Genomic DNA, 26,439 nt, shown 5'->3' on the forward strand with positions numbered 1-26,439 from the left:
TCTATGAAGCTCCAAAATCACTCCAGAGCAAATTTGAGAGGAAACATACACAAGTGAGCATTGGATAACTGGACAGCTAGGGCTTTCCGCATCCTGTTGCATGCAAGCTAACACTACAGTAATAATATAGCCAAAATCACCTTCAAGTGTCCAAACTTTCTTCACTGGTTGTTTAAAGAAAGCTGTGTTCCTTACTTACTTTCTCTGAATTACTGTGCCACAGCCAGACATCTAACTTTTGAGATACTGCAATGCCTGATTTGGACAATCTCAGTAAAGCCTCCAACTGAGCAAGACATGCACAACATATAAGCCAATATCAAACATGGTGAGCATCAAATATTAAAATTATTTTCAACTCACTTGCTCTTCCTGTTAGGGAACTCTGGGGAACTGGGACTGGACGATCCATCAGACTTCAGGTCAAAGAAAGCGCCTGGACTGTCCAGCACCTTCTGTATCCTCTCTGCAGCGTCTCTGCTGGGACAAAAAAGAAACCAGCTAGACCCTAGGGCAAAAGTTAACCGCTGTCTATTCTAACACTTCCTAACAAGCCACAATACAAAGCTGGATCTCTCAAATACACATGAAAGGGAAGTAAATGCAGTTGTGTTGGAAAGTGCAGAGCTTTGGATGTGATCCATTGAGAGCAATATATTAGAAATGGCCAACTTTAGACTCCTTTTAAATTGATAGAAAAGCTTAAATTAATTTCAGTACTCTCTAATTCTTAAATTCAGTACTCTCTTAATTTTTTTCTTCTACCCTCCCCATTTCATTGGCCTTAAGAAGCTTTAGGATTGATTAGACAGCTTATATGTTTATCCCATAAAGAAAAAGGATTCAGCAAATTTCTGTTCCATGATGGTTACAATAGTGTTTTTGCTACTAGTACTTGTCAGGATACTTCTGAAGAAAGCTGTCTGAGTAACTGAGAACCTGGATATGTTTAATTAAGGATTGGAAAACAGGTTGTTGTAGGCATTTTTTTGTGGCTTCACTGATGGAGATCACAAAGTTCCTTCTCTACTCTCCTGATCTGTTGATTCTCCCCATGCCCCTCACATGACAGTTTCTCATGCCCTCATTTGCGCCCTCACAACTGCACGAGACTGGAAATTATCCTGACAAAAAACAATCCTGAAACTAAAACCACCCTGAAATTCTATGGGACGTGGACGAGTGGGATGGACTCTCATCAAAGGCTGCATATCATGAAAATACAGCTTCAGGGTGAAGTCACACATGAGGTGGTGAGCTCACTGTTGCCAGACAGAGAGCCTGCTCCAGCCTCCTTCACTCTGCTGAGTGTACTTTCCTTCAGCCTTGATACCCATCAGATTTCTGCATGAGCAAGTTCATGGCAAAACCTGGCACACAGTTCACCTAATGAAAGAAAATTGATACTTTTTCTGTTAAGATTAATGGGCTGAATGAGTTCTATGAAGGGTCCACTAAGCATCCGAGCCATCACAAGGAATCGGATAGGATTGGGTAGTTAAAAGGGAAATAATGATACCTGCTCTTCAGTAGCAATGAACTGTTAGAACACACCAGTTGCTAGTGAAACTGCACCTTCAAGAATCATCCACAAAAAAAAAAAAGAAAAAAAAAAAGAAAAAGTCTTTCACAAAACAAGGCTCACTGTTCCTCCTAAGATTACCAATAAGCAAAAGGAAAGCTACATAAACCCAATAGCTTACTAATTCCCTCTGGTAAAGAGCAGGGGAAAAGGAAAAAAAAAAAAAAAAGAAAAAAAAAAAAAAGAAAACCACCAAGAAAGCAAAAACACGGTTTCTCCTTGTCATAGAAAACTTTTACAAATCTTTTAAGGGGACAGTGAAGAATGTTGTACACAAAGTAATGGATTGAGGGATACAGCTGCGTAAGGCACAAAACTACCCAAAGTAATGAGAAGTTGTGGCTCTTGTGTTGCCTTAGACTGTTACAGGGAAATGGTCTCAGAAGACTTTATTTTTCTCAAATAAAGTTCTCTACTGTTTTTATTGAGAAGAGGAGGCTGAGAGGAGACCTTATTGCCCTCTACAACTACCTAAAAGGAGGCTGTAGTGAGGCTGGTGCTGGTCTCTTCTCTCTAATTACTAATGACAGAACAAGGGGAAATGGCATCAAGTTGCATCAGGGTAAGTTTAGATTGGATATTCAGAGGAAGTTCTTTACTGAACGAGTGGTGAGGCACTGGAACAGGCTGCCCAGGGAGGTGGTGGAGTCACCAACCCTGGAGGTGTTTAAAAAAAAAAGTAGATCTAGCACTTGAGGCTATGGTGTAGTGGTTAGGTATGCTGGGATGAAGGTTGGACTAGATGATCCTCAGAGGTCCCTTCCAACCCCGAACATTCTGTGATTCTGTGATTCTATTCAGATTAGGTCACAGAGACCTCACTAAGGAAAGGTCCACAAGACTAACTGGAAAGAAGGGAAAACACAGTAATTCTTCCTGTTGCAAAACCACTAGTTTCCATGCTAAATATGTTTTTTCTCCTTTTAAAGAGTCGTTAAGCTGTTCTCTGGAATTCTTGCAACTGTGAAACTGTCTATCAGATAAAGATCACTCACGACTTTTGAGACTCTGTATGATCTCAGAGAGGTGTCTCAGCTGGAGCTGAAACAAATCTATTTATTTAACTAAATAATCTCTGGCAACTAGCAGACAACTTTCGAATGGTTAGAATTCTGTCAAATATGCCAAGTCACTCCTTGAAGCTGTATGTTATCCCTTAATTATAAGTATTTCTTAGACCATGTAACATTCAAGCACACAATTCCCCCTCGTCAAGTAACAGACTTTCAGCTGACTCCTACCTAAAAGCAGCAAATACAGAACAGGAGAACCAAGAGTCCTGTATAATGTTTAAAAGCGATCTTGGTATGTTCCTCCACCCATCTCCTCCTTCTTCCTCAAATATTGACCCTCTTCATTTCTAAACATCCTTTTTAAATTTATTTGTTTCTGTAATTTGTCTATTTCTCCACTAGCCAATACCCAGGCTTTTCTCCCCATTCCCAACCACTTCCATTTCAGTTCTCATTCCTATCGATTCCCCTTCTGTGTCTTTCTGTCTCGCTTTGCTTATCTCCTGTTTCTTGTGCTCTTTTCCTCATCTTCCCACATCTCATACCTCTTTTCCTCCTGTATGTTTTCAATGCCAATGGCACTACTCCGTCGCCCATGGAAGCGGCTGGCTCGAGTACGTGATGGGCTCCTACCAGGCAAGGCAAAAGACTGGAAAAAAAGGAAAGTGTGACAGAAAGGAGGGATGAGAACAAGACAGGAAAAACTGGGGAGAACTGGAAGCGTGGGAGAGGGAGTTTTGCAACACGGATCCAGCTCCTCTCCTTTACTTTGCAATACAACAGCATGGCCCAGCTCCACCAGTGCAAAAAGGAGTACTTGCTGTCAGTGAGAAAGAGAAGCTAAGGGCTTACAAAGGCTGTTTGAGAACGAGACAGTGATACAGTTGCAATAAAAACTATGTGAACCTTTTGGAATTTCATGGTGTTCTGCATTAATTTGTCACAAAACGTGATCTAACCACCATCTAAGCCAAGGGTATTGACAAATAGAATGTGCCTAGAATAATAACACAGAAACAGTTCTTTCATGCCTTTATTGAACACATTCAACATGCAAAATGCTAGTGGAAAAAGTAAGTGAACCCCTGGAATCAATAACTGGTTGACCCTCCCCCTTGGCCGCAATAACCTCAACCAGGCGCTTCCTGTAGCTGTGGATCAGGGCTGCACAGCGTTCAGGAGGGATTTTAGCCCGTTCTTCCTGGCTGAACTGCTTTAGCTCTGTCATATTCTTTGGATGTCGCATGTGTATGGCTCTCTTCAAGTCATTCCATAGCATCTCTGTTGGGTTGAGGTCTGGGCTATGACTTGGCCACTCCAAAGGCGGATTTTGTTTTTCTGAAGCCGTTCTGCTGTGGACTTGCTCCAGTGATTTGGGTCATTGTCCTGTTGCATCACCCAATATCCACAGAGTTGCAGCTGACGTACTCTCACATTATCCTGAAGAATTTTTTGATACACTTGGGAATTCATCTTCCCCTCAGTGACTGCAAGCTGGCCAGGCCCTGATGCAGCAAAGCAGGCCCAAATCATGATGTTTCCTCCACCATACTTTACGGCTGGGATGATGTTTTCATGATATGCAATGCCCTTTTTACGCCAGATGTAGTGCTGCGTATTCTTTCCAAATATTTCAGTCTTTGTTTCATCAGTCCACAGAACATTTTGTTAATACCACGGGGAGTGTCAATGTGCTCTTTCACAAACTTCAGGCATGCAACAATGTCCTTTGTAGCAAGCAGCAGCTTCCTTCATGGTGTTCTGCCATAGACACCCTGCTTGTTCAATGTTTTATGTACTGTAGACTCGTGGACACAGATGTTAGCCAGTTGTAATGATGCCTTCAACTCTTTGGCTGTCACTCAGGGTTGTTTCTTTACCTCATTGATGGAGTCTTCATTGTGCTCTTGGGGTCATTTTGACTGGGCGCCCACTTCTTGGTAGAGCAGCCACAGTCCCAAAGTGTTTCCATTTGTAGATCATTTGCCTGACTGTAGACTGGTGAATTTATAAGGTCTTTGAAATCACTTTGTAACCCTTTCCAGCTTTATGTAAATCAGCAATTCTTGATCGTAAATCCTCTGAACACTCTTTTTGGCAAGGCATGGCTCATATAAGCATACATCTTGTGCGGAGCAAACCGAAAAAGTTTGAGTGTTTTTTATCACTCTGATAAAAACTGTAGTTCTAGTCCACGCCTCCAAACTCATTTTCTTAACAAGACTCCAGGTTTACCTGACTCTAGTTAGCTTTTTTTGAGGTCAACTCAAGGGTTCACTTACTTTTCCCACTAGCATCTTGAATGGTGAATGAGTGCATTCGATAAAGACATAGAGGATCCGAGGTGTTTTTGTGTTATTATTTTAGGCATATTCAATTTGTCAATACTCTTGACTTAGATGACAGTTAGATCACATTTTGTGATAAACTAATGCAGAACATAATGAAATTCCAAAAGGTTCACATACTTTTTCTTGCAACTGTATACAGAAACAAAGGCAGAACAAGATACGCAGCCAGCACACCAAGAAAGAGGCTCAGGAAGGGTATCCCCATATGATGAAAGAACAAGAGGGAGAATCAGAAAAGTAGAGAAAACTAGAAGTTAAACAAGGAGACAGCAAACTCAAGTCATGACAATCCTGTGACTTTGTTGTGCTGACATAAAGAATGCATACACCTGAGTAAACAAACTGTCACCAAGAAATTTCCACACTGAAAGGCATCTCTTGGCTTACTCAGAGATAGTTTTGTAGCTTGCTTGTACCGACATCACTAGAGCAGAGACCACAATCTGCTGGTTGCACTTTGGCCATTGTAACCATATTTTCAATATCAAAAACATGGATCCTTTTCTGGAAACATTTACCACGGATTTACTATGCTCACATTGATCAAGTATGTTTAGTATCCCTATCAAATAAGAGAAGTTTAGATAGTCACTAGAAACATTCACTCTTTTGCTCACCCCAAAATTAATTAATTCTGCTGTTTGTTCCCAACATGCAAATGCTATTTGCAGCAAAACAGCACCTTGAATAAACATCGTGTGCCTGTTTATATTACAGAAAATAATCTGATTGGTGAAATTCAAGAAAGTGAGATGGATCTAGTGTCCTTATGTTCTCAGCTCTTGCCTTATGGCAATACAGTACCATTCTGGTCAAACCCCAGTACGCGCCTTTTTTTCAAGTATGGCAATGTGCAAGATCTAATCCAGAACAGCAGAGCTAGACGTCTGATGTAGAATCATGTTTGGCTTTCTTCTGCCAGTCTGCATCAATCTCGGCTCTAGTTTACAGATGAACTGGGTCTAGAGATAGGCACAGACAAAACAGACTGCAACACGTGCTGCCACCACGTGTGAAATGGGATGATACATCAAAAAGAGATGGGCAGAAGGACAAGAGGAAAAACTAATAGGGGAAAAAGAAAGAAAATGTATGCGTGGGTCACAAAGGTGTGCCAGGTTTCTTCTTTACAGCCCACCCAAATACCTTACCGCAGCAATGGCCTTAGGGCCCTCGGCGACACTCTGGCTGAGGGCAAGGCCAGCTGTAGTTGGGCGGCTGGGCAGGGTGGCTGGCTGCTGCTTTCTCATGGATATCCCCATGGTATCCAGGCTCTGGCTGCGGCCTCTGATCACCCGCTGAACAGAAGGGAGGCAGGGAAACAGACAAACACAGATACACGTATAGACACGCACATGGTAGGGTAGTATGAAAAGCACCACAGACTGGGTGGAAAGTTGTGACAGACCAACACTAGAACCACAGAAATCCTAACTCCTTGAAGGCAGCTTTTTAGATATTACTTATTTTTGTTACTGGCCGATTCGTGGAGCTTGCTGTCAGGGGAGAACTCTTCCTCAAGAATACTGTTTAGTTTTGCCTCCCTTGTCCTGTTTGCAATACAGATTCCCTGCCAGTATCTCAGCATATTGGATAAGACAGCATCATCTGGGGCAGTCCTACCAATTAAGGCTACAAAACACAAACTCCTCTTCAAAACTAAGGCTCAGCTTTGCCTGAACTTGAGTGGCAATTTCAAGAGGAAAGGAGTCATATCAAAATCTGCAGCATTTGAACAAGGTGATTTTCTGAGCTTACTCAGCCTTTTCCAGATTTTTACAAAGGTCATCTGTGTACATGACACGCAAACCATAGCATCTGCTAGAAGTCAGAAAAGGACATTTTTGGATAGCTAGTATAAGACATGGATGGCTATGAAATTCCTCGTTAGGAGCAAAGACAGAGTTGAAGGATTACACATAGAGATACACCTCACCAAAGCATCCCAGCTCTGACTAAAGCTACACATATAGCTACCAAACCTATAGGTGAATGAATGAATTTCACAGCTCTTAAAGACTCTTATCAGCTCACTACACAGAGCAGGTGGAGGTGGTCAGAAGAAATGCTATTTATAATATGCATCTCTGTCCAGAGAGACAACTTATAATAAAAAAGAAGTGTTAAGGCACTTCTCACGTAAGTGGGAAAGGGGAAGTAGATAGGAAAGTGATACAAGATTCTCTCTACATAAATCAGTTCAACACTCAGTCTGCCTGTTAATACAAAACTTTTGTTTTCTCAGATCACCTTGATCACTTTTGAAAAGAAGTTCTGTCAAACAATCCTGATTTTTATTTTAATTTTTTTTAAAAAGCATCATCTACTCTGGCTTTTACAGGGCAAGCTTTTCTAGACAGTACACTTACAGATATGTTAGAAAGTCTCTTGCAATGCCTCCTTCAACTCTTTCCACTATAACGAGGATGAACTGGAAGAATCTACTATAGGAACTGAAAGCTGCTTACTACTAACTATTACAATTATTACAAATTCCTCTTGCAAACACTCAATTCGTTTTTCTGTAAGTCATGGAGCAAAACCCCATCTGACACTAGACACTAACAAGAAGCATAAAGAGTTTTGACTTCTGAGGGATTATATGGAATTCCACCCCGGACCATGTCATAAGTCTGCAGGAAGAAGCACAGGAATGGGAAAAATGTCTTTTCTTGAGAGATATGCTAAAGCACAGCTAAAGATAGTCTAAAGAAAGGCTGATGGAAAGACTTTGTTTCTGTCTTACCCTAAGCACTGCTATCAGCAGGCTCAATATTCCTTGGAGGGACACACAATGAGAAACTAGGAATCAACCCACTATGGCTCACCTTGAAATTTTCGAGGAAGCCCCCACTGCCGTTCTCTATCTTGTCATCCTCCCCTGTGGGTAATCCCATCATACTGCGGCTGCGAAGCTGCAGCTCCTCAAAAAGGCTCTCCAAGAGGGCACTCCGGGTTCTTTCCTGCATTAACATTGGGAACAGAAACTGAACCATTATTGGGAATGGAGTTATTTTTTTCTCCTGTTTTTGTGACATCTCACATCCTCCTAAAGAAAACAAAAAAAAAAAAACCTACTTCAGAGAGTATGAAGTGGTTTTAGATGTATAGTTATGGAATATATTACAGTAATGCCCAGCCCTTTTAAACTCTTTAAAGTAAGTCATAAAGAACAATACATTTTTACAGGTGATGAAACAGAGACATGTTTTTTCTAGATCAGGCAAGCAGCAGAGTCTGGAACAGAATTTTGGTACCTTGAACCGAAAACCACTGATATCAGTACGCATCCTGTAGCACAACACTGAGTTCCAGCTAATACAGAATTTCCTCCAGCAAAATGTATACTTGAGGATTAGATCTTTACATTAGAATGTAATATTCATTCATATTCTATCATGCCTGCTGTGAAATACAAAGGAAACATCACATAGCTGAGAATAATTTACATTTCATCTTTCTTTTTTAAACAAAGTAAAAAAACCCAACATACTGTATTTTCCTAATCTAGCACTAATATAGATTTATAATTTTTAATGAAAGCAGCCCAGTAATAGACCCACCTCTAATTTAGCAAATTTCTCAGCTCGATAGCAGCTGTATTCAGCATTGATGAGCTTGACCAGAAGGAATTCACGAAACTCTGCACTCTACAAGACAAGATGAAGACTAGACTGGAGATGAAAACAGTAATAAAAATATGACATGAGAAAAGCTCTACCTTTACTCTTTAGACCTCCAAAGTGATCTAGCCAGAGTGACAATACTGACTCAGAACACAAGGCTGTGTACCATATACACCCGCCACCCAACACTGGGCCAGAGAAACAAACCTTTCTAAATATGGCTGGATTTGGCAGAGGGGGTCCAAAGAAGGGGACATCATCTCGCGCTGTGACTGAAACCTGAAACGATAGAAGGGAAAGAAAATAAGCATCATAACACAAATGAAACTATCAAAGCCTTCAAACTGCTGGGGTACATCTGCTCCCTCCTGAACTATTTACATCTTCAAAAGAGATCTAATGTGCTGTTCTATGCATCCATCTATTTCTGAAATCGGTGAACGGATGTGCTGATTTATCTCCCAGAAATTCACTCAGCTAGATGTGCACACAGGAAGAGGAACAGAAAAACAACTGAATTCTTTTTTTTTAAATTATATTTTTAGCATACATTTTTAATAACCAGTGTATTCAAAACAAAAAAAAATAGGAAGCTTCTATTCAGCCTGCAAGATTTACCTCCACTAGAAGAATCGTTGTCAATAGGTTGTACTGACCTATTTTTTTGACAGAGAATCCTCAGTGGAGATACTTCCCTCAGTGTATCTCAATGACACCACCTCTCTGAGTCACATATGGTAAACATGTGAAAGCACTTTCCCAGAAATAGATAAGGAATTTATTTATTTTTTAACATGCTCCTACCTGACATACAGATAAAAAAATGTAACTGTAACTCAGTCCAGCTTTTACCTACTGTCACTTGCTTTTCACAGCACTTACGTATAATTATATGCAGCTACTTTACAAACTACACACAGCACTTCAGAATACTTACATTTTCTCTTTCTTTGGTCATGTTTGAGATGGAACAATATCATTATTTACCATTTCATCCACCAGGGAACAATGTCATAACAACTTAACAGCAACCGCCTCAAAATAACACTCATAATAACTCCATTGTAAATGTCACAGAGCCAATGAGAGGCATGAGTTTAATGAGAGGAAGATGGAAAACAGCATTTAATCTAATTCAGATTTCTCACATCGTAGGCCAGCTCTCCTATTTACAAGGCCTCCCTCTCCCTCCTAACAGGTATTACCATTTAAAATCCTGCTTTGCATTGTTAATTTTCTCATTGCAAAAACTGATTCAAAGAAATAAATACCATTAATACTCCAACGTATCCACTAGGCACTAAAGCTTAACTAAATGGAACAATGGATGGGAAAAAAAATCCCAAGATGCCATCTCTTAGGTATTAGAATGCTCTCAGGGCAGAATGTGTTAAAACCCCTTTTGAAAAGCCTTTACAGAAGACTCTGCATTACCTTTAGGGTCCTGACTCGGACCACTTCTTTTTCATTAAATGATACAAGCAATCCTAGTAGGCTGACAAAAACAATGGCCTTGCAGATAGGTGAAGACTGAAATAATAGTACAAAGAGACAAAGCAAATGGCAAGATTTCCCAGCTCTTTCTCTTGATATTAAAAGAAATCCCTTGAATTTCTGCACCCTACAAAACAGAGATCAAAAGGAACACTGGAACCCCATGCCTCTGATCACCATGAGGCTATCGCATCACTACTTGACTGCCCACAGCACAGGGAACAATGGAAGGTGGTTGTTACACTCCCAGCACCCTCTTTGGTGGAAAACGAGATGTGGATTCTGGTTGTTGGATGTTTCTGGTGTTCTTGTAGATCTCCAAGGCATAAGGACTCATCATCACCAACTCCTACTTCATCAGCTACTTTGAAAAACATACAACCAGATTCTACTTTCTAGTAGATACTTAACAAATTAGTATAACAGTTGGCTGAACCTCTATCTCTCCCAAAGGCCCAAGAACAGGTTTCTACTTCAGGGATCAACATCAGTAAATCAGGACAGAGGACTCTATCGGCTCTGTTTACCTTATAGAGAGTGTCCCCAGTGGTGCCATGAGTGAGCTGAACTACCACATAGGCATGTAGGAAATTAGAAGCAATCATATCAGGGACAAAAGGTGTGCTTTCATCCTGGAAGATGATAGCTACAATGTCGTTCCCAATGTGGCGCTTCCGCTGAAGCTGAAAAGGAAAAAAAAATACAGTGAAAAGGCAGGTGAAAAAGAGTAGAACAGTATGATGGGGCCTCAAACACCAGTCTGCCTTGCATCTCCAACCCATCTGTTCAACCAAACTCTTCATCACTGCTTTTAACTTACTCCAGTCATAATTCCCAACATTATGCAGTTAGGCATTCTCCCCTCTATGAAGTCCCTAATCAAATCATAGAATCATGCAATGGTTTGGGTTCGAAAGGACCTTAAAGATCATCTAGTTCCAACCCCTCTCTCACAGGCAGGGACACCTCACACTAGACCAGGTTTCTCAAAGCCCCATCCAGCCTGGCCTTACACACTTCCAGGGAGGAGACAGCCACAACTTCTCTGGGCAACCTGTTCCACTGTCTCACCACCCCAACAGTGAAGAACTTCTTTCTTCCTTATGTCTAATCTAAGTCTACCCTCTTTCAGTTTAAAGCCATTACCCCTCAACCTATCTCTGCACGACCTCGTAAACAGTCCCTCCCCAGGTTTCCTGCAGGCCCCCTTCAGGTATTGGAAGGCCACTGTAAGGTCTTCCCAGAGCCTTCTCTCCTCCAGGCTGAACAACCCCAACTACCTTACATAAAATTTAAATCTACCCTCTTTCAGTTATAAATACCCTTCCTCTCCTAGCCACACTGCTGTATTCCTTAGTCCTCCTTTCAATACCTGCTGGGAATCTCCTTCTGTGAAGGGCAGCTTTGTAGACACATGAAACATGATCTCCTTGCCCCGGAAATTTGTATAGACTGACTCGGTGCCCGTTTGACCTCTGGTAACATCCAAGCCTCCCCGGAACCTGAGCCAATCCACACCACATCACAGGTCAGGCAGAACAGATACAAGAAAGTGGAAAGGAAAAAAAATTATGTCAGTAACAGTAGCTTGGTACATCAGTATCATCAAAAGTAATTCTGAAGAAATCCATCACAATGTGGCACCAAATCTTCCCAAAACAAATGCACTGTCTGAAGCTGCACAGTGTTTCTGCTGAACATGCTTGCTACAAGGTCTGAAGCTAAACCGGGGATCCTCAAAGGAGCTACTTTCTTTGGCACTCCTCTGAAAATCCACAGAAAGGACACAGAACCCATACAGAACCACAGAAACCACACAGAACCACAGAAAGGACAGGCTGCCCTATAGAAAGAGAGTAAAACAACACTGACCCATATAACTGTGAAACAAACACATGCACAGTCAGAATTATTATTTTCTGATACTGTGGGTCATACTGAGATACCAGGACACCTTTAAATGAAAACGCCAACAGAAACCTAAGCTCCACCTTGTTCGCAGACAGCATGGTTAACGAAAACACTGTGGGCTTCTCCACCTGCACTGGGATTCAGACAACACAGTACTTTTCCAAAATCAGGGCTCTAACACAGTTGCAGCCTAACTCAATCTGGCTTTCCAACTGTGCTGGGTACGCACCCTCGGAAATCCTGCAGCTGAATCTTGTCACCAAGGAAATCCAGGAACTCCAGGAAACCTAGACTCTCTTCTGTGTTACTGAAGACTTCTTCTTCAGTCGTCTTCAAAAGGAAAGGAAAAGTCATAAGGAGCACAAGCAGTACAAAGGACAGGCAGTAACCCCTATACACAGTTCCTCTAATTTTGAGGACCTGCACAAACAAATCAATCAACATAAGGGAGGCTTCCATCCCTTTCACAGGATAGTAAAGACCTTTTCATTACATTTAAACTAAGAGAACTCAGTCTTGTGTTTTGTCTCAATACTGTGGAATCTGAGGGAGCTTACCTGTCCAGGTTTCTGGTAGATGACCCCAAATTTGAAGTTATTGCTTATGACATGTTCATCAAATGCAACAATAAGCTGTGAAGCCTGAGGTAATGAAAATACAAATTATCAGTTGGACATCGTTAGCCAGACCTCAATGGAAAAGTGTCACAGAGACATATCAGAACATTATACCTTGGGGTAGAGGACAGGAAAGAAGCGTTCAACATTCACATCCTCACATAGTAGCTGTCAAGTGAGAGAGAGAAAGAAGGAAATAGAAGCGTGATTATCATGTGCCCTAGCTTGCTGCAGGCACGAGAGCATAAACACTGTATACAATTATCAGACAGGAGTCCCTTCAGGAAAAATTAGAGGTAAAATTAGAAGAAGAGAAACTAAATGGAAGTGTAAAAGGGAAGTATACAACAGTATCATTGGGGAGTGGTAGAAAAGAGAGAAATGGAAGGACAGAGGTGAAAATAACCTGAACCGTTAGGAGAAGTCTCACCTTTGCCATCTGGACAGCATTGGGAAATTCATTCAGACAGGAAATAGGGATCAGGTCATGTTTGGTGCCAGTCCGAGTCCTGACACAAACCAAAAAAGGCATTACAGAAAGGCTGGAGGCAGACAAAAGCAACACTAGCTCTTTAACTTTAAACTCTTTACTCTTTCTTAACAGTAGCCATTCCTTCAGACTATCTTTAAAGCAGTTAATTCCAGAGGATTAATGTTAAGCCTCATGCACAAAATCACTGGAGAAAGGGAGGTATTTACACTTCTTATTGCTCATCATTTGTAGGGAGCAGAGGAAGACAAATCAGGGATGCTTAGTCTCCTGCCCCTTTGCATTCTTTTCTTGCTTGAAGAAATATTTTGGTCTCCCCTACCATTTTCTTTCACAGAAAACTAAATGTTGAAATACAATGGACACAGTATTAGAATGGATTCACAAGGTGATACAGCAAAGGTTTGAAAGACTGTTAAAAGGTCTGTTAGACACAGCCTAGGAAAGCAGGTGTATGCAAAGTACAGGAGGTAGAAACTGGTGTAGAATTGTTCCAGAAAGCTGATAGAGAAAAGCTCCCTTTCTCTATATGTATACTAAAGGAGAAATGTCTTTCTAGGCAAAAAGAAATATTGGGCTGTCAGAGACCTCTCCAAACCATTATAAACAACCTATTGAGCAAAAGGTTCTGCATATAATACAGCATCTTAATAGAGGACTTACTACCCTTTTCTTCACTGATCTCTTCTGTGTAGGAAAGTTTCTGAGCTCAGTTAAACCTTCCCTGGCACAGCTCACACATTGGCTTGCTCTTTCACCCTGCCTAGATTATTGCTCCTCCCAGCACTCTGCAGTGTCGTCTGCATACAACGCAGGAAACCCACCAGTGATCTTCTTGTAACTCACTCCTAAGCAACCAGTTATTTTCCTTCAGTCCTGTGTTAGTCCTTGTCAGCAGCAACTGTATGTCAGTTGGTTCTAGTAGCATATTGCCTACTTGAAGTGCACCCAGCCCACAGTGTGGTAGAAAGCTGCAGAGTGCCTCTCACCTAAGCAAGATCCATTTCTGTTCCTCCCCTAGTTCATGCAGCTTGCTCTGGGTAACAGCTCTCTGTGGAAGCCCTAAATATTATGTCAGTTTAAAGGCTGTCCTGGGAAGTTAAGGAGTGTTCTAGCTCACTTTCAAGGGAGCCTGAGTCTCAAGTACAAAGTCCAAAAGACCAGCCTGCACTAGCCTGCCCTCATTTGAGGAATGCTCTCCATTTTCCTAGACAGTACTCACATGTCTCTGAGTAAACAGAATAAACAGACGAACTATCTTTTTGAGGGAAGAACAGATGTTTTTCCTATAGGAACTAAAAAGATGCACCTGCAAACACCACAAGAGCTTCCTGAAAGAAACTGCAGAGAGAAAATCAAAGGAAAGGCAAGAAAAGAAGGCTTGGCAGTTTCCATGCAGCCCATTCCAGGAGAAAGATGAGATTCACATCCATATCTATGCAGAGGAAGCTCAAGGTAAGACAAGAGACTCTGAGCAGTAACATATACTCCAACAACAGGGACTATTACCTCAGCAACAGGCGCAGATTCTCCTGTTTCTCGATCTGTTCATACTTCACAGAAAGTACCAAGTAGCCCAGGGATATGTCACTGGAGTAAAAGTTCTGGTGCTCCTGAAAACAGGAAGTCAAAATGCATTAAAACTCAACATGCTCCTCAAAGTTTACCAGATTTTTTTGCATACAACCTGTCATTTAAGGTTAGCTCATTTTTTTCTTTAACTAGCAATGGCATGCTTGAAAGGCATGCATATGCTGTCTCCCAACCCCCTTGATGATCAATGCATGAGCATATCAGTCAAAGTTCATCTACTGTCAGTTCGGTTTCTCCTCAGCTGTCCATCATCAGAAGGGCTCCTGAGAAGGAACATTCAGCAACACATTTTGAAGACAGCGGGTTTCTTGTAAATAAATTTGTATCCTTAATGGACTTTCCCTATATCCATTCAGACTCTGCATGACTAAGCACATTCAGCTGGATGTGGTTGTGGGAATCTTCTACACAAACAATAATGTCAGGATCATTATACCAAATGGTTGATCTCTAAGAGGACTCGCATCTCAGGGAGGATGCAGTCAGAGCTCTGTGTAACTACTTTGCAGATAAAGACTGTTCTCAGCAGTGCCACTAACACTGCTTGAGCTTCAGTGGAGTATGCCTTGAACAGAGAGAGTAACTCAGTGAAACAATGAACCACAGCACAAATATCTTCAAATGGAGGTGACTGTAGCCATAAAGCTATTTTCCAATGCTCTGGGTATAGCATATCTATCTATATATATATGATAATATAGAACCCCTAACCTCAGAAGGTTAAAGCCCTTTGACAAGAGATGTGAACAGAAACCTCTAGCACAACATGAATACTATACGGGTGAAATCATCCAGAAATGCTTAGATTGCTCCCATCTTCCTAGTGGAAAACCACTTGATGGCCAGTTTTGGGGACTGACTGCTACAAAAACTCTGACCGAACCAGCTGAACTCATGCTTTCAGCAAACAGTCCAAAATTACTGGATTTGAGGTATAAGCAGGACAGAGAATATCATCCAGGGGATCCAATTCTCTTTGGATTACAGTTTACTAGACTTTTATCTTAATCTTTTGCTGTTAATGAGAATGTTAATGTTAATGTTGAAAGAGGCAGCAGTACATTCCAGTATTTTACCTAACACAGGGCAATATACTGAGATTGGCATGGCACTTCTGAGCAATGATGGAATTTGAGGTAAGACTCCTATAATAGGACTATAATAATAAATGAAATAAAGGATTCCAAAACCAAAAATAATCTAAGCTATACTACAACAGGCAGAATTATCAGTGCCTTCTTATGCCTTGGGACCATGAAAATCAGGAGGAAGTCACACAGCAATCTGCCTACAGTGGAATCAAGAATATGTCTACTGATCTTCAGTGCAGAACAGTTCAGGCAACAGAAAAAATTTAAAAAAAAATATTAAAAGAATCAAGGCTTTCTTTTAGTATTTTTGTAGACAAATCTTGGCATTTTCCAAATCCCAGATGATGCACCTCAAGATATCCAGCTGGCTTTTCCACTTGTGGTTCCACAGGAAGAATTACTGTCCACTCAGTGAGAGGTCAGATGCTCCCAGGAGACAAAATGCACACACTTTAATGAGGAGCCTGATTCCCAAATTCCACTTGTCAACTATTTCCATTACCAACTTACTTGGAAGATACAATCAATGTATTTCCCATACATTTTAGTATGTACACACTCTTCTGATGTACGCCAGTGGTTTTATGCTGTTTGGTTGTAACCGCCTGTGCCTCTCATTTCAAGGACAGAGAGTTTGAGAGAGTCCAGCGCAGAGTCACAAAGATGATGAAGGGAGTGGAACATCTCCCTGATGAGGAAAGGCTGAAGGAGCTGGGTCTCTTGAGCTTGGAGAAGAGGAGGCTGAGGGGTGACCTCATTAACATTTATAAATATTTAAAGGGTGAGTGTCAGGAGGACGGAGCCAGGCTCTTCTCAGTGATGTCCAATGACAGGACAAAGGGCAATGGGTCCAAGCTGGAACACAGGAGGTTCCACAGAAACATTAGGAAAAGCTTTTTCACCGTGAGGGTGATAGAGCACTGGCACAGGCTGCCCAGGGAGGTCGTGGCGTCTCCTTCTCTGGAGACATTCAAAACCAGCCTGAACGTGTTCCTGTGCAATCTACTGTAGGTGATCCTGCTCTGGCAGGGGGGGTGGACTAGATGATCCTTTGAGGTCCCTTCCAACCCCTGACATGCTGTGATTCTGTGAAAAGTGCTTTCCTCAGCCTAAATATGAAGTGTTTGTCATGGTCAAATTAAATCAAGAAAAGAGATAAAGGAATAATGCAAATAATTAATGGGCTGTTCTACCACCAGAATAGCAGTCATCTCAAATCAGACTCCCTTACAGCCCAAGACACTCAGGGAACATGAAGTCAGTAACCAGGACTGCAAGACTCAGAGAGAGCATAACAGAAAGCACTGTATAAATGCATCCTCATGCATGGCACAGAAGTGTTATGCGTCTGGACAGTAAGTTAAACATCCAGTTGTACAGCAAGAACTTGCACAATTTTGAATATGTTCTGTGAAAGGAATACTCCAGACACAATAAATTAATAAGGACTCAGTGGGAGCAACATGTGTAATTTGATCAAGAAGAGTTGCTAGTCTGACAGTTCCTTTCTCAGCCTTTTGCCTAGAAAATACAAGTCTGTTCTGTCTCTGGTGGACTGCAACCTCTCTCAATGCACTGGTAAAATTGCCTTTTGCTGTGGAAAAAATCTAAACAATTTTTGTATTAATCATAATTCTGACTCACCATGAAATAAAGATACATCTAAGTAAAATACTGATCAGTCTATGTGGATATAGGTATCCTGAAGTCAGACATAAACTAATCTTCTCTTAAAAAAAAAAAAAGGAATAACTAAGACTTCAGTCACTACCCTGAACATCGGTGTGAAGATGAAGCTGTTGAAGTTCTTTAAGTATCAGAGATATTATTGTCCTCACTTCCTCTCCGAGAGAGAAAAAAAAACCCCAAAAACACCACCCAGAACTGCCCTGCTACTGACAGGAAAAAGGTTTAATGGCTTCTGATGCTAACATAGTCTACCTTCTACTGAAGCAGAACAAATGAGTAGGTCCTGAAAAAGATAAAGCAGAAGAGCAGCAAACAATAACGTGCCCTCTAGCTGCAGTGTTCAAATCATAGGCCACTGTGATCTGTCACACAAGTCAATGGTAGTGACTGAACTTACCTGTACCTGGGAAGAAAAGCTGAAATCAAAGGAAGCCAGAAAGGCCGGGAGGACAGCTGATTTCTCCTGACCCTGACTTTCAGGATGCTAATAGATTTTTGGGATGTCAGCAAGAATCAAGTACAATACTTATTGTGACCAAGGGCAGAAAAGCAGAGCAGCTGAGGAACAGACATATTAAAGGAACAAAACAAAGAGCATGCTCAATGGTCACTTGAAGTCTAGAATCAAGTAAGTCCATAAACCAAAGAAGTCATATCGTAGGGTGGATGACCAAGACAGGCTGTTAAGGAAAAAGATGGCACAATGCCAACAAAAGTCAAGACTAGAAAGCATAACAAAGAAACAGGAGCCAAAGCCCAAGGTTAGATGCAGGGAAAAGTAAAAATGAGCTGCAAAGAACAGAAAACAGGATGCCTTTTGATGAGACTACTTAGCCAAACCCCAACCGGTATGACATGTCAGGATCTCAGTTGTTTTGGAGACTGGACTATCAGCTCTGCAGCCAGCATAACCGGGCAGAGTTAAACAAAACAGTGCAATTTTCACAAGGGAACAGGAACCAGAATTAGTGGAGGTCTTAAACTAACTGATTTTTTGCCAAAGCTACTCTAACTGCCTAGCTTGATCCTGAATATAAGCCTGGGTTATAAAGAGAGATCTGAGTAATCATAGAGAATCATAGAATGGTTTGAGCTGGAAGGGACCTTAAAAATTATCTGCTTCCAACCCCCCTGCCCTGGGCAGGGACACCTCCTACTAGGCCACGTTGCTCCAAGCCCCATCCAGCCTGGCCTTGGACACTGCCAGGGAGGGGGCTGCCACAGCTTCTCTGGGCAACCTGTGCCAGTGTCTCACCACTCTCACAATGAAGAGCTCCTTCTGGATATCTAATCTAAATCTACCCTGCTCTAGTTTAAAACCACTGTCCCTCGTCCTGCCACTACATGCCCTTGTGAACAGCCCCTCCCCAGCTTTCCCGCAGGCCCCCTTCAGGTACTGGCAGGGCCAAATAAAGTCTCCCCAAGGGCTCCTTCCCGAATATAAGGTCTCCCCAGAGGCTCCTTCAGGCTGAACAGACCCAACTCCCTCAGCCTGTCTTCGTAGGAGAGGTGCTCCAGGCCCTTGACCATTTTTGTGGCCCTCCTCCAGACCCACTCCAACCCATGTCTGAAGTGCAAGGGCCAGAACAGTAGGCCTTTAACTAAAGTTAACCTATAGATGAACCTCACAATCCAACAATGTATCTAATATATATATAGTATTAATCGCACATAGTATTAATTGCATATGTAACGTATTACTAATGTATTTTACTATGAATATATATATATTCTGATGCCAATCTATAACAGCTTTGCTTTAATGCTTATTGTGTAGTGGTAACCAGCACGCTCTTTCTTTATTTAGAGACATCTTACAAGACCATGAGACCAGATGCCTGGCCTTGTTGACAAATATGCGACTAAAGCCCAGATAAAGAAACTCCCTTGGACCAAATCAGAGAGAGAAATTTCCTTGCATTCCTCCTTTAGTCCTGGCCAGGCTTCCAGTAGAATCCAACAGTAAGGGTGACAGCAGATGTTCCCACATTTGAAGGGTTGTTTATTCAAGAGTATAAAAGCTGGACCCTCTTGCAGCGACTCTGGAGACCTCACCTACGAGTGGACGCACTGCGTAGGACCTCCCAATTGCCAGGACAGGTGTTCCAAATCCTCGCTGCAACAGAGGCTCCCCAGAGTCTGCAGATCTGGACGATGGTAAAGTATTAGGGCAACTGGTGAGGTATCTTTCTTAATCACTATTGTTAACCCTTTGTAGTAACCATTAGGTGCCTTACCCTTCTTATCCTCCTTGCTGCTTAAAACGAGAGTATAATGAGCTTATCATTTCAACTAAATGCATTGCCTTATTCTTGTAATACCTTGAAACAGACAGTAAAATAAGCTTACTCTTCTGTTGGCATCCATGTCCCTTCTGCAGACACACGCCTACCCCCCTAAACTGGCAAAATAATGTCCTTCTTGTGATGAGGGCTCCAGAGCTGGCCGTAGTACTCCAGGTGATGTCTCACCAGAGCAGAGCAGAGGGGCAGAAATACCTCTCGATCTGCTGGTCATGTTTCTTTTGATGCAGGCCAGGATGCAACTGCCCTTCTGGGCTGTAAGCACGCATTGCTAGCTCATGCACAGCTTAATTTACATTTGTTCAAGGCATCATGAGGACTTAAAATGTAGTGTGTATGCAGTTATTTCTAAGTCCATCAGAAAAAGCCTGAGGTACATTTCAGCCTTGAGGCTGGGTGTGCAGAGAGGCTCCAAAGGTCACCCTTACCTTCCCAAGAAAATGTTTGCGGTACAACTTGGCTGTAGGGTCACTTTCCAGTTTCACTTTACCACTCCAGGGAAAAGGTACATCCGATAGAGTTGGACTCAAGCTGGAGAGGTTGTGGCTGGTCCCTTCAATCCAGTAGCCCCCAAACTGGGGTAAGATAATGAGAGGATATGGCCATCCTTTCTGTAATACCTGTTCAGAAAGACGGGGAACATGAAAGCCGACAGGCCAATAATCTGAGAGGCCAGTATAGTGCAAGGAAAACCAGAAGAGAGCAGTGCTGACTCACCTCGTGGATGCTGGGGTAAGGAATATACTCCTCTTCTGTCTGAAAACAGAGGAAACAATTAGCAAAAATGCTTGACATCTTTTAAAGTGTTATGCTGTCATGATGGCACAAGCTCTGCCCTCAGCTTCCACTCTGCCATAGTCCATCTTCAGAGTTTTACTTCAAGATTTTAAGTTAGACTTCATTTCCCAGGGCTCAGCATTATAATACAGAACTTTGAGAACAAGAAATTTAGGGTTCAGATTTCAACCATGTTCCTCCTTGAAACTACACAGAATACAGGTATGAGGAGGTAGTCAAACTACAGGCAAACTGGATGAGGTTAGGAGTGACAGTTTCTCTCCTTTCCTTCCAATGTCAGACAGCCACTATTCCTCTGGAGACATAGATAACAGTAGGGACAGCGAGATCAAGGTTGTGTCATCTCCATAGCTAGACCTATGGTGTACAACTGAGCAATGCTAAGGCATGACTGCAAGAATAGAAGCATCTGCGTATAGGAGTATCTGAGCTACTTTATGCCAGCTGGATGCTCCTTCCATTACCACGAAGAGCATCAACTATTCTTTGTCAGAATTAAGCTATATCGATTCTCTATGTGGCTTCTTTTAAGGTCATTCCAAGACTAAATTCAAGATCAAGGTTGATTTTAATGTTGCTGTGCTTCAGCCGAGACTACAGGAATGGAGAGGAAGAGCTGAGAGTTTAAAGTAGGGGTCTTATTACTGACCTAATACTGAGGGAAACAGATCAGCTTTCTAGTTGCATCTCTAGGAGTCCTCAAGCAGACTTAAATAAACACAATGTGATTTCACAAATATTATTATAGATTTTACATTGGAAAAAAGTTTAAGAAATTACTTAGTTAAAACTAGGATTGTTAATAATACTACTTATCAAAACCATTTAAATTTGAAAAAAGGGAAGTATTGATTCTACTTCAGCCACACGGTTTCACTCTCTTCTGCAGCAACTTTAAAATAAACAAACAAGCAAGCATATATGTGTTCTTGGGCTGTTTGTAGGCTCCCTGTTCACTTCAACATGAAAATACACTGCAAGTCATGTCAGTAATTATCTGCCATTCTTAGCAACTTAGGAGGCAACAATGACTTGGCCTGACCTTGAGAGGAGCTGGAAGGGAACATCTTTGCTCATCCAGACGACTCCCCTGGAAACAAAGCCACAGACAGTGAGAATCCTATGCTTTAGTTTGTCTGTTTCACTTACTCTGTGTCCTTCTCTGTATCCCCAATACGCATACCTTGTCTCCCTCTACAATTTTCTATTTTATGCAAGTCTGGAATAAACAGAGGTAAAGCTAGAACTTGGCCAATCTCCTACTTTGGCACTAAAACTGAAAAGCTCCCCTCCACCTTACATCTCTCAAAAAGCAGAAAGCTGGCAGAAATCAAAAGCAATCTCCCAAACTGATTCTCTTACTTAACTCTTTAACATCTTCTGGCTACTTTACTTCCTATCCCAAGAAATAAATAAAGAGGTAAACACAGAATGCAAAAGAATGTTATTTCAAACCATTCATTCCAATCTCCCTTAAATATACTGTTAGGCAGAGACCTGATATACTGTCAGACAGAGAACCTCAGAGCAAGGCTAAGAGAAGTAACAAATGCTTGGTTTGAGGATTAGGGCTAGGCAAGAAGACTTTTCCTCATTAAGCAGCTTATGTGCCTTGCTTCCTTCCTCCTAATGGAACAAACCTGTCTCTTGGCAGTAAAACAGGAAAGCAGAGCTGCTTTCCATCCATCCATCTGCCTAATGCAAGAGACCCCTGAAGGCAGCACGGAGCCACATAGCAAAGCCCTGCACATCTGCCTTCCTATGCACCGTTACTGCAAGGTGGGTAGGAATAGCAGGGCAGAACACTGCTGGATGCCCATTTCTTCCTGAATCAGCAGCTGACGTCCAGACTTGATGTTTGTTCTTCAGGCTATTTCACCCTCTACCTTCTCACCACGGCAAAAGTAGCTCTCTCCTTCTGCACTTCTGCAGCAGAAGCACACAAGAATGGGAAAATTTTTGTAAGAACAGTCTCTACACAGGCTAAGCAGAGGCCCTGAACAAAAGAAGCCAAAAGGATATGGAGGCCAATGGGCTACATAAAATGCTGGCCATAGTCCATGCAGCATCAATACAGACAGAAGAGTGAAAGGAAAAATTTGCATTGTCACACAGGGAGCCGAAGACCAAGATTTAAGTTGTAGCTTTCTCTTATAGATAATGAGTGAGTATTCAACTACTGCCACCTAAATCTTGTAACTCTCATGCCAGAACATGATGCTGAAACTGTCTTTTTATACACCATCAATGACTGCTTAATGGAGTGGCTAATCAGGTATTTCAGACACAATAAGCAGCTCTTGACTTTGTTCTGAAATAAAACACAGGATCTGATTTATAACAGCTATGTCTATGGAAGTACTCTACAGTGGAACTAGTATATAAACTAGTATCTGGCAGAAAAACGTAAATCTTAGTGGAGCTCTGCAGCAGAGATTTAAGAGGCTCAACAGCAAAAGTTTGAGGCCAAAGTTCCAGCCATATAGGGTGAAAAACTGATAATATAGCAACAACATTAACATTGACAGTAGACAGCACTGAGAAAACAAAAAACAAATGAGCAGAATGTAGTGTCTTGTGAAATTAAGATGCAACAGAGGCTGGCAAGTGATCTTTACCCTTTGCAGAGGTAGCAGCAACCATTATGACTTCCCCAAATACAAAAAGCTGAGGAAGTGGAGTGCATGAAATGGAAGTGCAAATGGACGTTTTCTTGATGTGATCTGGAGTTCCACTTGTCAGCCTAGTGTGTTGGGGCTCATAAGGAAGGCCACGTTCTGAAAAAAGGGTCTCAGAACAGTTCTTTGGGACAAGAAAGTCCTATGCCCCATCAACCCTATTTGGATTGGGACAGGGGGGACACGTAGGTACAAAGCACCCTTGGCCTTCTGGAACAAACTGTTTAAAGTAGCAGGATGAACTTGTGTGCCAGGGGATTTCTGCATATGGAAACGGAGGTTGGGAAACTTGCAATTTTGTAAGATCTCTCTCCCCTTCCTTGATATTTTTGACAGATCTGATAACTGCAAAAAGTTTTCAGTTTCAAAGGAAGTCCCAGCAGGAGACCAATATCTCACAGAAGCCTGAGGGAAAACCACTTGGGCTGCTGTAAAAGAGCTACTGTTTGTATCTGAGCTTCTACAGAGAGCAATGTGCCAGCACATTCCATGACTCTGTACTGATAAAGGAGCTCCTGGTAGCCTGGGAGCAGAACATGTAGGCCTAAATCTACTAACCTCTCCTCTAGAGTTAAGATACTGGCAAAGATCTAATGCAGCCCTGGGCTGTATAGTCCAAAGCTTTATCTTAGAGTGTAACCAGGACCAGAGAGAACTTACAGCCTAAGTTGTTGAAGTTTCAAAGCACGGGTAGAACTGGTTGATAATCACCATCATTTCTCAAAAGGGAGAGGTATAAACTATGGCAGTCTCGGCCACCTGCTGAGACATTCTTCTGATCTGGTCCAGTTTGGCTTGCAGCACTGCCTTTAAGGAAAGACCTTCCCTCACCTTACCCTGTCTCCCTGGGTAGCTTACTGGAGACAGCATCAGTCTAGGAATCTGATATTCCCAGGTCTTGTACAGGGAAAACACCTGGTATGAGCAAGATGAAAAAATAGAGTAGAGGAAAAACACCCAGAGCCTGTCAGGTCCAACATGGCCCAACAATGCTGTGATAACACGATTTTTAAGGACAAGGAGCCGTGCCTTGAGGGGATGAGTTAAGAACAGGCAATTTGGATATAATAGGGGACACTAGAAAAAAAAACATAAAGGCAGTTGTGAGAAAATAAGACTGAAGGATATGTTGAAACTGTATGAATGCAGAATAAAGGCATTAAACATCATGCCATAAAAGACGAAAGCAGGTAAGTGAAGAGGGATTGGCTACACAAGTATGTGAAGACCAGAAACATCTGGGTTTATTGGCTGAAATAAGATTTGCTTGCTTTTCAACTGCTTGCACTGCAAAGCAACCTAGGAACAATGAATTCCTAAGTGTCCTTAATGAAATATTTACTGTGATATCACTATATCTGTATACACAGAAGAATGCAGCCAGTGGCCCATTTACTTCAAGCAATGATTACCAGATTACTACTTTTTTTTTTTTTTTCAAAAAAAAAGGGGGGGACACAAACTTTTCTCAGATCTTGGAGACAGATTTCAGTTTAAAAAGAGAGCAGGACTTCACTCACTAATCCATCACACAGAACGCAATGAATTGCAGAAAATAAGTTGTCTCTTAAAAGTTTAATTCCTGCATACAATAAAAGGCAGGAGTTACACGCCATGTTCCAGGCTATGTTAGGTCAAAGTTAACCGTGGCATTTTAAAGGTGTACCACTCAGAGAAAGTATTGGTAATCTGTAAAGATGCTCTGAGAACAGATCATCTGAAAAATTTAAAGATTTTTTTGTTCAATACATAACACATATAGCATATGCTAACTCTTTTGGGGAGGGCAGGGTTGCTTTTTTCCCCTTTGTTTCTATTTTAATTTTCTAATGTAATACATGCAAATAAATGCACGTACTTCCACATGAGAATTAATCCAGGGCCCTTCTCTTTTGAGCAAGTTAAAGACAGGGCCTACAGCAGTTATTTCTTAAACTGTTTGACCTTGCTAAATGCAGCTATGTAAACATCCCATTAATCACCTGTCATTAGCAGCTGCTACCCAGCAGAAATATAGTTTCTTGAAGATGCCAGAGATACCTTAACGCAACTTTGATTTTCTCTCAGAATCACACTTCTGCAAAGAACAGACAGAATTATAATAATTTGTGTCTATTCCTTCCATCACGCTGGTTGGAAAAATGAACACAAGAAAATGCTTTTGAAACCCATTTAAGAGTAGGTGCAGGAGCTTGGGCACAGAAGAGCTAAAAATTCTGCAAGCCCAAATTAAAGGGTATTGGGAGAGAAGTGACAAATAGCAGGTAATTATTTGTTTGGCTATGAAAAAAATCAACAGATCCCAAAGTCTGACAGAATAACTTCTCCTTACCTGCATTTTTTCAATCATCTCAAACAAGTCCACAATCTGCAGAAAGACAACAGGGAAAAATTAAACATTTGCAGAAGCTAATGTTATCTTCTGCAGTAACCCAGAGATCAAAGGGGCCAACAGCTCCTTTCATGTCATGGTACAGAAACTACTTGCTCACTGAAGACAATATGGAATCATTCTTTAACTGGTAACATGGATAATTCAACTGGCCGAATTGCCTTCAGCTTGTGTTGCAAAAGCTTGACCTGGAACCTGATCGGATAGCTATCAGGAATTTCTCTCTTTCAATGGGTCAGATTACTGACTTGATACAGTATAGCATAAGAAATGACTACATGAGCAAGTTTAGAATTCTCACAGAAGTCAGCAACTACAGCTATAACACATGCATGCACATGAGCTTGCTTACAGCTATTTCTTCTGCTCAGTGGTTCAAGGCACATTCCAACCCTGAGCCAGAGGAATGTGGACTGCCTTTACCTTGTTGGGGACAGCAGGAGTGAGAGCACATGGAAAGCCTTGGGTGGGAGAGTCTATAACATCACTGAAGCAGTGCGCCCCCTCCTCAGGCCTCCTGCAAGAGACAGAGGCAGAAGGGGAAAAAAAAAAAATAGAAAAAAGAAAAACTTCCAACTCTGGGACAACTCAAGATGACAGTGCTTGCCTGTGGTGACTCCGCTGCCTTCTACTGTCTCCTGCTTACTCTTCCTCTCCCATTTCTTGCCTGTGAGGAAGCTGTCATTCCGTGTGAGATTCCCTGATCTGTCTTAACTTACCACTTGCTACCTGCAAACATCCTGAACATAACAGCAAAAATCTTCCGGTCTTGATTGCTCACTCTATTTTCTATCTTTTTTTGCCAAGTTCC

At 41.8% G+C, this 26,439-nt stretch overlaps 1 protein-coding gene across 1 annotated transcript in view; it reads right to left on the reverse strand.

The window, feature by feature from the left end:
• Nucleotides 1–26,146, reverse strand: part of RAP1GAP (RAP1 GTPase activating protein) — a 29,573-nt gene extending 3,427 nt beyond the window's left edge. Inside the window, exons 1-18 of the mRNA XM_009878311.1 lie at nt 26,052–26,146; nt 25,569–25,604; nt 21,601–21,648; nt 20,478–20,516; nt 20,189–20,380; nt 14,594–14,697; nt 13,025–13,103; nt 12,709–12,762; nt 12,535–12,618; nt 12,207–12,307; nt 11,439–11,568; nt 10,594–10,749; nt 8,780–8,851; nt 8,510–8,596; nt 7,775–7,909; nt 6,098–6,244; nt 3,141–3,244; nt 364–480 (exon numbers count right to left, since the gene is read on the reverse strand). Coding sequence (XP_009876613.1) covers nt 364–480; nt 3,141–3,244; nt 6,098–6,244; nt 7,775–7,909; nt 8,510–8,596; nt 8,780–8,851; nt 10,594–10,749; nt 11,439–11,568; nt 12,207–12,307; nt 12,535–12,618; nt 12,709–12,762; nt 13,025–13,103; nt 14,594–14,697; nt 20,189–20,380; nt 20,478–20,516; nt 21,601–21,648; nt 25,569–25,586 — 1,667 coding nt within the window. The 5' untranslated portion in view covers nt 25,587–25,604; nt 26,052–26,146. The remainder of the gene's footprint in view (nt 1–363; nt 481–3,140; nt 3,245–6,097; nt 6,245–7,774; nt 7,910–8,509; nt 8,597–8,779; nt 8,852–10,593; nt 10,750–11,438; nt 11,569–12,206; nt 12,308–12,534; nt 12,619–12,708; nt 12,763–13,024; nt 13,104–14,593; nt 14,698–20,188; nt 20,381–20,477; nt 20,517–21,600; nt 21,649–25,568; nt 25,605–26,051) is intronic.
• Between the last annotated feature and the right edge of the window lie 293 nt (nt 26,147–26,439).

The sequence above is a fragment of the Apaloderma vittatum genome, unplaced genomic scaffold, assembly GCF_000703405.1.
Source record: "Apaloderma vittatum isolate BGI_N311 unplaced genomic scaffold, ASM70340v1 scaffold521, whole genome shotgun sequence".
Lineage (NCBI taxonomy): Eukaryota > Metazoa > Chordata > Aves > Trogoniformes > Trogonidae > Apaloderma > Apaloderma vittatum.